The sequence below is a fragment of the Trachypithecus francoisi genome, unplaced genomic scaffold (assembly GCF_009764315.1).
Source record: "Trachypithecus francoisi isolate TF-2019V2 unplaced genomic scaffold, Tfra_2.0 Lachesis_group11, whole genome shotgun sequence".
Classification (NCBI taxonomy): domain Eukaryota; kingdom Metazoa; phylum Chordata; class Mammalia; order Primates; family Cercopithecidae; genus Trachypithecus; species Trachypithecus francoisi.
In genome coordinates this window covers 24540335-24552904 of record NW_022681456.1, presented here as the reverse complement: position 1 = coordinate 24552904, position 12570 = coordinate 24540335, and the positions used below count along the sequence as shown (strand labels likewise).

Genomic DNA, 12570 nt, shown 5'->3' with positions numbered 1-12570 from the left:
CCTGTAGTCCCAGCTACTTGGGAAACTAAAGCAGGAGAATCACTTGAGCTCAGGAGGCAGAGGTTGCAGTGAGCCAAGATTGCACTACTGCACTACAGCCTGGGCGACAGAGAGAGACTCTGTCTAAAAAAAAAAAAAAAAAAGCCAGATGTGGTGGCTCACACCTGTAATCCCAGCACTTTGGGAGACTGAGGCGGGTGATGATCTGAGGTCAGGAGTTCGAGACCAGCCTGGCCAACATGACAAAACCCTCTCTCTACTAAAAATACAAAAATTAGCTGGGTGTGGTGGTGCATGCCTGAGATTCCAGCTACTTGGGAGGCTGAGGCAGGAGAATTGCTTGAATCTGGGAGGTGGAGGTTGCGGTGAACTGAGATCACGCCATTTTACTCCAGCCTGGGCAACAGAGCGAGACTCCATCTCACACACACACACAAAAGGAACATAATTCTGTTGCAGAGATTTTGGAAGACAGACAAAAGGAGGAACAAAATAAGCCTTGAACCCTGCCTGTCGAACCCATTGCTGTTAGCAGGTGGTGACTTTTCTTTCTTGCACAGAGAGCTTTCTGTCAGGACCCCTGGGATGACACAGACTGCCTTGTCTCTTCCCCAGTGCCTGGCCCACAGCAGGGGCTTCATGAACCAGAGAAGAATGCCAGAATGGCTGGATGTTACAAAGGGGATTGGCTTGGTTGACCTTTCTGATTCTTCTGGACTCTGAAAAACTCAGGATTCTTTGATTCACAGCAAATGCCTGGCATTGACCTGGGGTTCAGTCCCAATAGGCCAGGGCCTTGCCAGTCTCAGAAGTGACTGAGACATGGCCCCAGCCCAGTGGAAGTCGGTTTAGGCAGTCACAGGTGTCCCCAAACATTCCAAGCTTTGGTAAATGAAGCAGGGACTCCTTAAAAAAGATCTTTGTAAAAAATCAAGTCAACATGAAATTGGAATACAAAATTAATATAACTGAGGATTTCCCTCAAATCCTGTGCTTTTTTGCTATTGATTCTACAGTCCTAGAACCAACTTTCTTTTTTTTTTTTTTTTTTTTTTTTTTGATTAAGAGACAGGTTTTTCCCAGCACTTTGGGAGGCTGAGACGGGCGGATCACGAGGTCAGGAGATTGAGACCATCCTGGCTAACACGGTGAAACCCCGTCTCTACTAAAAAAATACAAAAAACTAGCCGGGCGTGGTGGCGAGCGCCTGTAGTCCCACCTACCCGGAGGCTGAGGCAGGAGAATGGCTTAAACCCGGGAAGTGGAGCTTGCAGTGAGCTGAGATCCCGCCACTGCACTCCAGCCTGGGCGACAGAGCGAGACTCCGTCTCAAAAAAAAAAAAAAAAAAAAAAAAAGAGGTTCTACTTTGTTGACCAGGCTGGAGTACAGTAGTGCCATCAAAGCTCACTGCAGCCTCCAACTGCTGGACTCAAGCAATCCTGCTGCCTCAGCCTCCCCTTCCAGAGTAGCTACAACTACAGGCACATGCCCCCACACCCAGCTAATTTTTAAAGTTTTGTGGAGATGGGGGTGTTGCTTTCTTGCCCAGGCTGGTCTTGAACTCCTGGTTTCAAGCAATCCTCCCACCTCAGCTTCCCAAAGTGAGGGGATTGCAGGCATGAGCCACTGTACCCAGCCTGCAACTAACACTTATGGTTATCAATACTCCCTCCCTTAGTTAACTGACTCAGGTATCATAATAGCCTCTTATATGTATGAAAACACATACTGAACAGTAAGTTCTCGATTGCAAAAGAAGATTTTTTGCACCTGTCTGTATTTGTCCACAAGTTAAACAAACACACACATAAGGACACAGGGGCTCCTTTTCATGGCATATCTCATTTACGCCCTCACTCTCTCAGCATCTGTTGCGCATCTCTGCCCTCTTAGCATTGCGCACATGCATTAGGGACTATTTTCCTTGGGGAGAAGATGGTGGGGTAGAAATTACATGAATTTGGAGTCAGGCACTCCCAGCCTCTGCCCCTTCCTGGCTGTGTGTCCCCGACCCACGTTACCTAACCTCTCTGAGCATCCACCACTTCCTTTGTAAACCAGAGTCATATCTGCTGTGAGGATTAACTTGGTAATACATGTGAAGGCCTTGCAACTAGGAAATGCTCAGTATATACTCCAATTCCAACAATAACGACCACCATTTAGTTATTTGGTAGTCTTCCAGGCAGAAGGAGATTTGCATGCATTATCAGTGAATTCTCCAAAGGCCCCATGAAGCAGGTAGCATTGTCAACTTGTTTTGATCCGATTTCAACTACCACCACCACCACCACCACCACCACAATGTACCACTTGTGGGATAACTTGTTGTTTTTTAATCTTGTATTTTTATTTGTTTTTGAGACAGGGTCTTGCTCTGTTGCCTAGGCTCACTGCAACCTCTGCCTCCCAGGGCTCAGGAGATCCTTCCACCTCAGCCACTCAAGTAGCTGGGACCACTGGCACACCACCATGCCTGGCTCATTTTTGTAGTTTTTGTAAAGATGGGGTTTCACCGTGTTACGTGGGCTGGTCTTGAACTCCCGGGCTCAAGCAATCTGCCTGCCGTGGCCTTTCAAAGTGTTGGGATAACAGCCGTGAGCCACTGTGCCAGTCAAATTTGTCTTTTAGAGTCGGATGCTGGAGCATCCTCTCCTAGGCTGGGAGGTTGCTAATGTAAATGCCAACACGCTTTATTTGCTGAAGCGGTTTACAAAAAAAGGAATTTCGGGCTGAAAATGGACTCTTAACAAGGTACTTTAGGATGCACAATTTCCATTTAAAGGCAAAATATGGTGAGTATGATCTATGGAAGGGAAACACATCCTGTGTCACTCCAATAGCCTTTGGAGCAAGAAGTGAGTCCAATTTCCCAGGGGCTGGGGGCTTCATCTCCAACTCACCTGCTTTCTTGCTGAAACCACAAGGAGATTAAGATGCATCTTCATCTGGCTTCTTTCTACTTCTGGGGTGGGAGAGACAGCTCTGGGAAGGGTTTCAGATGAGGAGGGAGCAGTTCCTATCTGGCTTCATCAATTTTTTAGATGTACCTGTAGGCAAATTACTTCCACTCTGTAGGCCCGTTTTTTCATAAACTGAGGATAATGCCAACAAGGCAGTAAATAGAAGGATCCCAAGGTAGTCCAAAGAGTCCAAGAAAGTTAGCAGGAAAAGGACTCTCCTCTGCCTTTTTTTTTTTTTGAGATGGAGTCTCACTCTGTTACCCAGGCTGGAGTGCAGTGGTGTGATCTTGGCTCACCGCAACCTCCAACTCCTGGATTCAAGCGATTCTCCTGCCTCAGCCTCCCAGGGAGCTGGGATTACAGGTGCCCGCCATCACACCGGGCTAATTTTTGTATTTTTAGTTGAGATAGCGTTTCACCATGTGAGCCAGGCTGGTCTTGAGCTTCTGACCTCAAGTGATCCACCCGACTCGGCCTCCCTAAGTGCTAGGATTACAGGCGTGAGCCACTGTGCCCGACCCTCTCACCTCTTTTGAGATATGCATCACAGACCACAATGCCCAGTTTGGAGGATTCCAGGGGTTTCCTTATGTAAAGCACATAGAAGGAATGTGATAAACATAACTTGGTTTTAGGCGGCAAGGATGTGTGGGTGGGTGGTGTTTCCTGGGTGGGGCTCACTTTGTGTGCTGTCAGTGGAGCTCTCCTTTAGAAAGGGCTTCTTGGCCGGGCGCGGTGGCTCAAGCCTGTAATCCCAGCACTTTGGGAGGCCGAGATGGGCGGATCACGAGGTCAGGAGATCGAGACCATCCTGGCTAACACGGTGAAACCCCATCTCTACTAAAAATATAAAAACTAGCCGGGCGAGGTGGCGGGCGCCTGTAGTCCCAGCTACTCAGGAGGCTGAGGCAGGAGAATGGCGTAAACCCGGGAGGCGGAGCTTGCAGTGAGCTGAGATCTGGCCACTGCACTCCAGTCCGGGCGACAGAGCGAGACTCCGCCTCAAAAAAAAAAAAAAAAAAAAAAAAGAAAGGGCTTCTTTACCACACAGTGAATCCCCCTAAGTTCCGAGTCATCCTCCGTGCTGCCTTTGGAGCCTCTCCCAAACAGCTTGCCAAGAGGGGCTTCCCCAGGCATAAACACAAACAAGCATGCGGATCCTCCCCAGCAAAACCACCTCCACTGTAGGTGTGATCTGGGATCACATCCAGCTGGGAGATGGTTACTCTGAGGAGGAAATCAGGGTAAAAGCAGTCAATTACAGGAATACTGTCCTAGGGCCCTGAACAAATAAGTATCGGATGAGTTTTATGAACACATACATTGTTAGGGTGGTGTGGGTGTTGTCTCCAAAAAGCATGTGTGCAATGTGATTGTAACTAGCAAAGCGTGAGCCTACTCAGTTGCATCACATTCTTATTTTCATGGTTTCTAAACGTGGCCATCAGAATTCCCAGGGAATCTCAGAAACATACAGATTGCTGGGGTCCATTCCACCCCATTCATGGCTGGAACCCAAAGAGAATTTGTTAGCTATCTTCAACCTTGCCAGGGAACAGTGTCTTGAACCATGACCCTCAGTGATTTGTTTTGAAAACATTTTACAGAGAGGGCTGAATTATAGCTTGGTAACACTATTAGAAGCATTCGGCGGCTGGGCGCGGTGGCTCACGCCTGTAATCCCAGCACTTTGGGAGGCCAGCGTGGGAGGATCACTTGAAGACAGAAGTTAAAGACCAGCCTGGAGAGCAAAGTGAGACTTCATCTCTATAATACATTTTAAAAATTAGCAGGGCAAGGTGGTGCACACCTGTAGTCCCAGCTACTGGGGAGGCTGAGGTGGGAGGATCGCTTGAGGTGGGAGGATTGCTTTAGCCCAGGAAGTCAAGGCTGCAGTAAGCTATGATGGCACCACTGAATGCCAGCCTGAGCAACAGAGCAAGACCCAGTCTCAAAAAAGCTGCCTGGTGTGCAGTGGCCTGGGACATGAGCATGTACCTTGGAAATCAGCAGTACTCAGCCTCCAGAGTCCTCCTCTCCCACCAGGGCTGGTGGGAGCAGGTTAGATGTTCTCTAGTGCATACCTCTGGCTTTACATTTCCTACTTGTATGGGAAGAGAACCCACCCAAAGTCCAAACCCTTTCCTGGTGGGTAACTTTTTTTTTTTTTTGGTACACAAAGGACCACCCACAAGTGGGCCTGCTCTTGCTTACTGACAAAACTAGAAAGAAAACAGACTAGTCCTGGGAGGAGCTAACATTTCTTCCCGTGCTCCTTTCTTTGGTGTAACTTGTCCAGGTTTTCTAGCAAATAACTTAGCACATAATAGATGCTCAATAAAGACTGTCCATGTCAATGACGATGATGATGATGTATCAGACTGTCTTGGCAAGGGTTGAGGAAGCAGTTTCCTTTTTTATAAACTCAGTCATCAGGAATTTATAAAGAAAAAGTTTATTTTCATCACAAGAAGCACACACACTATATACAATACACACCAACAGAAGTAAAAAAAAGTGCATTCTGCATCTTCTACTGCAAATTCACAGTACAAAAGATACTGCCTTTAAATATATTATTAAAAAAACAAGAAAAACAATATAATAAAAATAATCATCAATATCGTAACGCAATTCGCGGGAACCCACTGGCAGCTTCTGGAAACCAAACAACTCCTAGTGTGGAGCTCCTGATTGGGGGAGGGACGGGGATTGGTCTGTACCTACATTTTGTTGCAAAAGAGCTCAGGACACTAACAGAGAGGAAAACTAGGGTGGCCTAGGTGGTAATAAAATGTCTGTGAAAGAAGAGTATGATTGTGTGACTGGGGAATGGGCAGGTGCTAGACTCTGGTGCAGAGGCCGCCTGGCCTGCATCACCCCACAGCTGGATAGCAGACCAAGCTACGTTCTTTCATTGGCTCCTATGGGACGCAGCATCGGCCAATGCCTGCCTGGCCTGCAGGAACTACCAGTGTTGTTTCTAGCAAGGCTCCTTGGAATAGATATGAACACACAACGTAAAACTGCATAGCAGAATAAACACGTATGGAGTAGGACAAGCTCACATCCCAATACCGACCACTACTGATGAGATCAAGTATCCAATCACAACAGATGAGAGTTGAACAGTGTTGCATAAATACATAGTATTTGTAAACTATTATTAAGGCACTCAATTGTAAAACAATAATTACAGTGTAGGAAAAGAGGGAGGAAGCAGCTATCTTCTCATGCAGCAAGGCCGACAGGAAGGACAGTGGAGGACTGGTGATCTGCTTATCGGGACTCCTGTCTGAGACAGTGACTGAAGCCAGGGCCCCAGCACCTATGGCCAAACAAGAAGATGGCAGTCTCTCCAGAACCACCCAGGGCGGCACTGGTCACAGTTTCATTCCAGATCATTAAGGTGATTTGCTCTGTGGCTCAAGTGACACAATGTGTCTGGATGCACATGATCATTTGACTCGGTTTCTATACTCAAATATACAGATGCAGAGTGAACTCAAACACACAGGCATTCCATTGCCGACGATGACAAAACAAGTGGCTGGGGACAGGGGTCATTCAACAACCTTCACTTGGCCTGCAATGTCTGCAGGAATCTGGGTAGTGGGACCAAGATGAGTGAGCCTGCTCCGTGCTAGCCAGGTGTCACCAAGTTTCTGATCTACCCAGCTCTTGCCAGAGGTGAAGGGGGTCCCCTCGTTGAGTTGGTGTTTAGAGGAGTCCTGCTAGGTGGCCAGCCAATGAGAAGAGTTTTGGGCAAAATGTATTCTGGCACCAACAATTTCCCACCAATGAAAGGCAACTTCCTCTCCAGATGTCTCAGGTGAGGTGACTTAATAGGATCTTGACTAAATTATGTCGCATGTGTTCCCGCTAGGGAGAAAAGGTCCCCAGGTGAGTGGTGGTGGGGAAATTCATCAGCTTTCTAAAATGGACTGCCCTGAGATAAGAGTGCGTTAGTCCAGGGCCGTGCTGAGGGTCTGTTCTGTTCAAGCTCAGCTCCGTACTGCTGCATCCTCTGGACTTCTCCAGGGGAAAGGGCTTTACATTACCGGAATGCTCTTTAGCTGAAGAGGGCAGGGCGGAGCAGAATGGGTTTGGACAGTACAGCTGTCTGTGTGCACCTGGTGAGCAATCTGTATGCTTAAGCAACGGGGTGCCAAGGAGAAGGGCTTGCCACCCAGCAGAGAGCTATTCAACAGCCCAGAGGTTGGCTGGGGTCCCTGCGTGGAGAACAAGGAAGCAGGGAATGTAAAGAGAAATAGACTTTGTTCTTAGGAAATACGTGCAACCAGGGACCTTGCTAGAAGACGCGGAAGTAGCCGTAAGAAAAAGAAATGGAAATCGTCATTGTCAATTAACCATCCGAGAGCAGCCTGGTTCTCCTCTTCCCGTGACCGCTATCCCCCTTATACTTAACCAGACTTCAAGAGAAGACCTTCCTGTATCAATGCAAGGTGAAGATGTAGAAAAGTTCAGTCTAACTTTTGGCATGCCACATGAATTAATGTGAGACAGAAGATAAGATTCAGCTGTTTATACTGAGTATCAAGCTGATTTAGAAAATGTTCCTTTTGTCCCAGTTCAACAAATGCATTCAGTGAAAATGATAGTCATAAAAAACCAGTGACTTGCACAGCACAGACCCCTGCCGCCTCCGCCCACCTCTTCCCTGTGATACTTATATTTGGAATTTCCCCCATCAGCTAAGGTTGCATACAGAGCAAGGGCCAAGCTATGGCGTATTTTACAGTGCAGACAGTATGAATTTGTCTTTGCCCAGGTGCCCCAATGCCTGACGGAATGCTCACCTTGTTCATAGAGCATTTTATTTTATTTTTTTGAGACGGAGTTTCACTCCCAGTTTCACTGCACGCAGGCTGGAGTGCAGTGGCGCGATCTCGGCTCACTGCAACCTTCGCTACCCAGGTTCAAGCGATTCTTCTGCCTCAGCCTCTTAAGTAGCTAGGATTACAGGCACGCGATACCACACCCAGCTAAGTTCTGTATTTTTAGTAGAGATGGGGGGGTCTCACCATGTTGGCCAGGCTGGTCTAGAACTCCTGACCTCAGATGATCTGCCCGCCTCAGCCTCCCAAAGTGCTGGGATTACAGGCGTGAGCCACCGCACCCAGCTGCATCATACAGCATTTTAAATAGCCACGTGCCATCTGTTTACATGCAACTGATCTGGGTTTCAAAAAAAAAAAAATCTTTATCCTTTTCTCCAGGCCAGAGTATTAAGCATCAAGTCAAGAATGCTTCACTTTGCTCTGATGATGGGACCAGTGCTCTTGTCTGGATATTGACATGCTAGCTGTGCTTCAGAAAATGAATAGGTAAGTTTGCCAGAAGCCAAAGACCAACTTGTATTCTCCCGATTCCACCCCCCCACCCCCCAACTCTTTAGATAAGAAAAATTATGGCTTTCAAAATTAAAGTTTTCAAAAATATATCATTCTCATACGTAGACGTGGTTAAAAAACCAACAAAAGCCTGTCATCACTAAATTTAAAAGATTATTTTGACACAAAAATTGATCTACCACATGAAATTTGATTTGGCAAAACATACTGAACTTGGTATTTTTTGAGGCTATGCTTTTGTTGGCTGACGGAGAGGGGGAACAACCCACAGGGTTTCAGGAGTAAGTGGATCATCACCTTTTAAGGTGATTTTAATTGACACTAGCGGGAAAACAGCTTCCTATAAAGTAATGTATGTATTTTTAAAAATCACTCCAAGGAGACAAAGTCCTGGAGAGAGGATTTTAGCAAAAATTCTGCCCACTAGGTGAAATATAAACTAGCCTTGTTCCTGCAGACCCGGCCTGGGGTGCTTTCTAGAATAGCTTTGGGGAACACGGTTCTGACTAATGTAAGATGATGGCTCATTCACCCACTTTCAGAATTCAGCTGGCCCTTGAAAGCTTTCTGGTTTCACTGAGTCAATCTGGCGGACCCAGCTGAGGGCAAGATGGAATTGTGGAAGAGCTTCAGCCAACTGTGTTCCCCTGCCTTCTCCCACGTACGCACCTACTCCATCCTGCACAGGTGAGGCTAGTGCGGGGCTGGAAAAGCTTGTGGTCGGGAGGAGGGAAGGATCTGGCCTTCGGTGTCAGAGAGGCAGAGGGCTTCAAATTTACCCAGTTTCTTCCTACAGAGCCATGGGCAGCCCTGTGTGGCAAATCAAACCAGGTAAAGGGCCTGACAGTAAGTATCTCAGGCTTTGTGGGCCACGTGAATTCTGTCACATATTCTTTCTTTGCTTTTTTTACAACTCCTTAAAAAGGTAAAAGCCATTGCTAGAGCCAGGGAGGTTGATGCTGCAGCGAGTCATGATTGCACTACAGTACTCCAGCCAGGGAGACAGAGCCAGGCCCTGTCTCAAAGAAAGGAAAAAGGAAAAACCATTCCTAGCTCACGGGACCACATGCCATAGCTTGCTGACCCCTGAATTCAACCTTTCTGCCCTTCTACAAGCTGCCTCGCCCTCTTGAAATGTTTTGACATCTAGCTTGCTGACACCTTTGATTCAAGCCTGGCGCAGCGGGACTGGCTGAGCGCACCTGAGTCTTAAAGGGGCCGCCCACAGAGCCAGGCAGCAACTACAGATCCCTCTTTTACTCCATCACCACTGCTGGGAAGAGCTGGAGGGAAACAGGAAGCAGTAATCTCACTGCAGGAAGGGGCAACCGTAAACATCCGGGAAGCATCCCGACAGTCTCATTCCTTTCGGGGAAGTTGCTGAAATCTCCTTTCCCTTCCCTAGATGGGCCCTAGTGGACCTGAGCAATCTGGGCTCCCAGCAGGACGATGTGTCTCAGAACCACCACCTGAGCCAGACACTTGAGCAATTTCAAAGCTAAACAACAACCATGTGGTTCAGCAGCAGAGGCGCAACAATGCGGGTGGGTCCTTCCCCTCGAGATTTAAACTTCAGCATTAGCAACAACTCAGTACAACCCATGTATTTTTACCCACCAGACCCCTGTGCTTGTCAAACACATAACACAACCAGAGAGCCTGCACCGCCCTTCGGGCACAGAGTCAGCTCAACAACAGCATGGGGCCACCCATCTGATGACTTTACCCAGCAGCGTTTGGGGCCGTCGGGTTAAAAGTCTTGACACATCTGGGGTCCCAACTGAAAAACAAAACGAAAAGTTTTTTTTGGAAAAACACTTTCAGACACAGCATTATTCCCTGGAACGAGTCTTGGTCATTCTTGTGTTTTAAAAATAAAAAGCACAGCGAGAACAGAGGTAGGACTTAACGTTGCCATCTAAGAGTTTTCTGCGAGGTCCAGAATGAGCTAGAACGTGTGCCGCGGTGAGGCTGCCACCACCAGGACTCTTCTTTTGCAGGTTGCGAAGGGAACAGTCTGGATGTGTGCGCCTATGTGTGCATGTTCTTCCTAAAACACGGTTCTTCTTGAAGACACGGTGGGAGCGGAGTTTTGTGTCTCCTGGCCGGCGGCTCCTGGTTCTTCCAGACCACACGACTGATAGCTCTCCTTTTTGTGCTGCATGTTGGTTAGTTTATTCTCCTCTCTATGGCAAGAGTAGGGGAAAAGTTAGGATGACTTCAATCGTTTAAGGGAAATCAAGATGTAAGGGGTCGATCAAAATCCACAGTGAAAGTGAGGGAGGGATCATATGAAAATATCCACCTGGCCTGACGCAGCAAAAGGCGGGTCAACTTTTGCTCATCCACGAAGGGCTCTTTAAGTTTTCTGAGGCGGGTTTCCCTGATGATTTGGAGGTTGCAGCTGGGTCCCTCTGGGTTGCCTGGGGCTCATGCAAGAAGGAAGATTCGCTCAACGTGGCGTCCTGGGAGTCAGCGCCGGTAGAGGGGTCAGCCTCACTGGACAGGTCTTCCGTCGAGAAGTTGAGACTCCCGAGCTTGGCAAGGGAGTGTGAGCGCTTCAGTGGGGAAGAGACAGTGAGGCCTGCCAGCCGGAGCCGGGTCTCAATCTCCTGCGTCCGCTGCTTCACCAGCCCAGGCTTCCCACGGACGCTGTGGATGCTATCGCTGCTGGAGCTCCGGGTCAGGTTGGAGCTCATGGAAGAGGAGGTGGGGGTGTAGCAGATGGTCTTCAGAAAGTCTTTTGAGAAACTACTGGTGTGGTCCAGGCGGTAGAGGAAAGGAGGGGGGCTCTTCAGTGAGCCTCCTTCCAATGAAGCGGGGGCGGCCTCTGATTTCTCATCACTCCCAGCCTGGCCAGGCAAAATCAGGGGGCCCAGCTCATGGAGCGTGGCTAGATCCTGGCTCTCCTCGGGGATGCTGGCCTCTAGCCTGCCGGCAGGGCCGTCCCTGGAGGGAGGTGCTGGGTCTGCAGGCACGCTCTTCAGCCGCTCCAGTTCTTTGGTGTGCTTGCGGACCAAGCCCGCCTTCTGCAGCTGAATGATGGACTCCTGGTGCTGCATCAGGTAGCTGTTGGTTGTCGGCTTCTCAGATTCGTTACTGAACAGAAGCCTCAGGTCCTTGGCTGGCTTCGTATCTTTCTTGGGTGACGATTCTTCCTTTATTACGACTTCTGTGCTGGGAGGGTTCTTATCACAGTGAGAATTCTTCAAAAGGAGGGACTTTGGCAGGACTTTTGGGGTCTCTCTGGAAGGTTCCAAAAGGCTGGTTGGTGGTTCTAGGACAGCTCCAGCCCCAGGACCACTAGCGTCTGGCCTTCTGGAGCCTGCTGGTGGTAGGAACGGGGGAGGTTCAGTTGGGCCAGAGGCTGGCTTCTCCGGAACACGGGACCTGTTGGCCATGTGGGCCACGGGGGAGGACGTGATGTGGGGCAGGAAGGCTGGCTGGGTGCAGATGGCGGGAGCCCTGGGGTCCTCACATCGCTCCCTGGAGGCCTCAGGAGCCCCACCGGCTGTAGGGTACACGCAGTCGGCACAGGATTTATAGGAAGGCTTCACTTTGTTAAGGATCCCAAATATAGCATCATGCTACAAGGAAGGGACAAGAACATGGTGAGATGGGGCAGTCATGAGCAAAGACTGAAAACACGAGGGTGGGCAGGGAAAGGCGTGTGAGGCAGGGCTGGGGGCCAGGCCTAGAGGGGCAGCTCTCATTTCACTTAGGACGGACAGCCAGACCTCCTGGAGCCCACTTGATCGTGAATAACCACCGTGCCTGGCCTGAGGTGGGTTTTATACGCCAACAGAAAACAAATTTAGGCCAGGCACGGTGGCTCACGCCTGTAACCCAGCACTCTGGGAGGCCGAGGCAGGCGGATCACGAGGACGGGAGATCAAGACCACCTGGCTAACATGGTGAAACCCCGTCTCTACTAAAATTACAAAAAATTAGCTGGGCGTGGTGGCGGGTGCCTGTAGTCCCAGCTACTCGGGATGCTGAGGCAGGAGAATGGCGTGAACCCAGGAGGCAGAGCTTGCAGTGAGCCGAGATTGCGCCACTGCACTCCAGCCTGGGCGACAGAGCAAGACTCCATCTCAAAACAAAAACAAAAAAACGGTTTGCATTGTTTCCTAAAGAAAACCCCTTGCCTTTTGGTCAGTGAGGATCTAAGTGAATGTCACACATGTCTCTATGTCCCCACCCTTCATTTCCTCACAGGCCAGTTGATAGG

The 12570-nt window shown here is 49.0% G+C and overlaps 1 protein-coding gene and 1 pseudogene across 4 annotated transcripts in view; both read right to left on the bottom strand.

Annotated features, from left to right (window-relative positions):
- Nucleotides 1-1697: 1697 nt before the first annotated feature.
- On the bottom strand, nt 1698-1817 carry LOC117091240 (annotated as a pseudogene).
- A 3583-nt stretch (nt 1818-5400) lies between these two features.
- Nucleotides 5401-12570, bottom strand: part of SSH1 (slingshot protein phosphatase 1) — a 76879-nt gene continuing 69709 nt past the window's right edge. For 3 of the 4 annotated variants that reach the window (XM_033220726.1, XM_033220728.1, XM_033220729.1), the window contains one exon: nt 5401-11926. In XM_033220726.1, the coding sequence (XP_033076617.1) occupies nt 10670-11926 (1257 nt within the window). In that variant the 3' untranslated portion in view covers nt 5401-10669. The remainder of the gene's footprint in view (nt 11927-12570) is intronic. The other variant, XM_033220727.1, reaches the window with a different exon arrangement.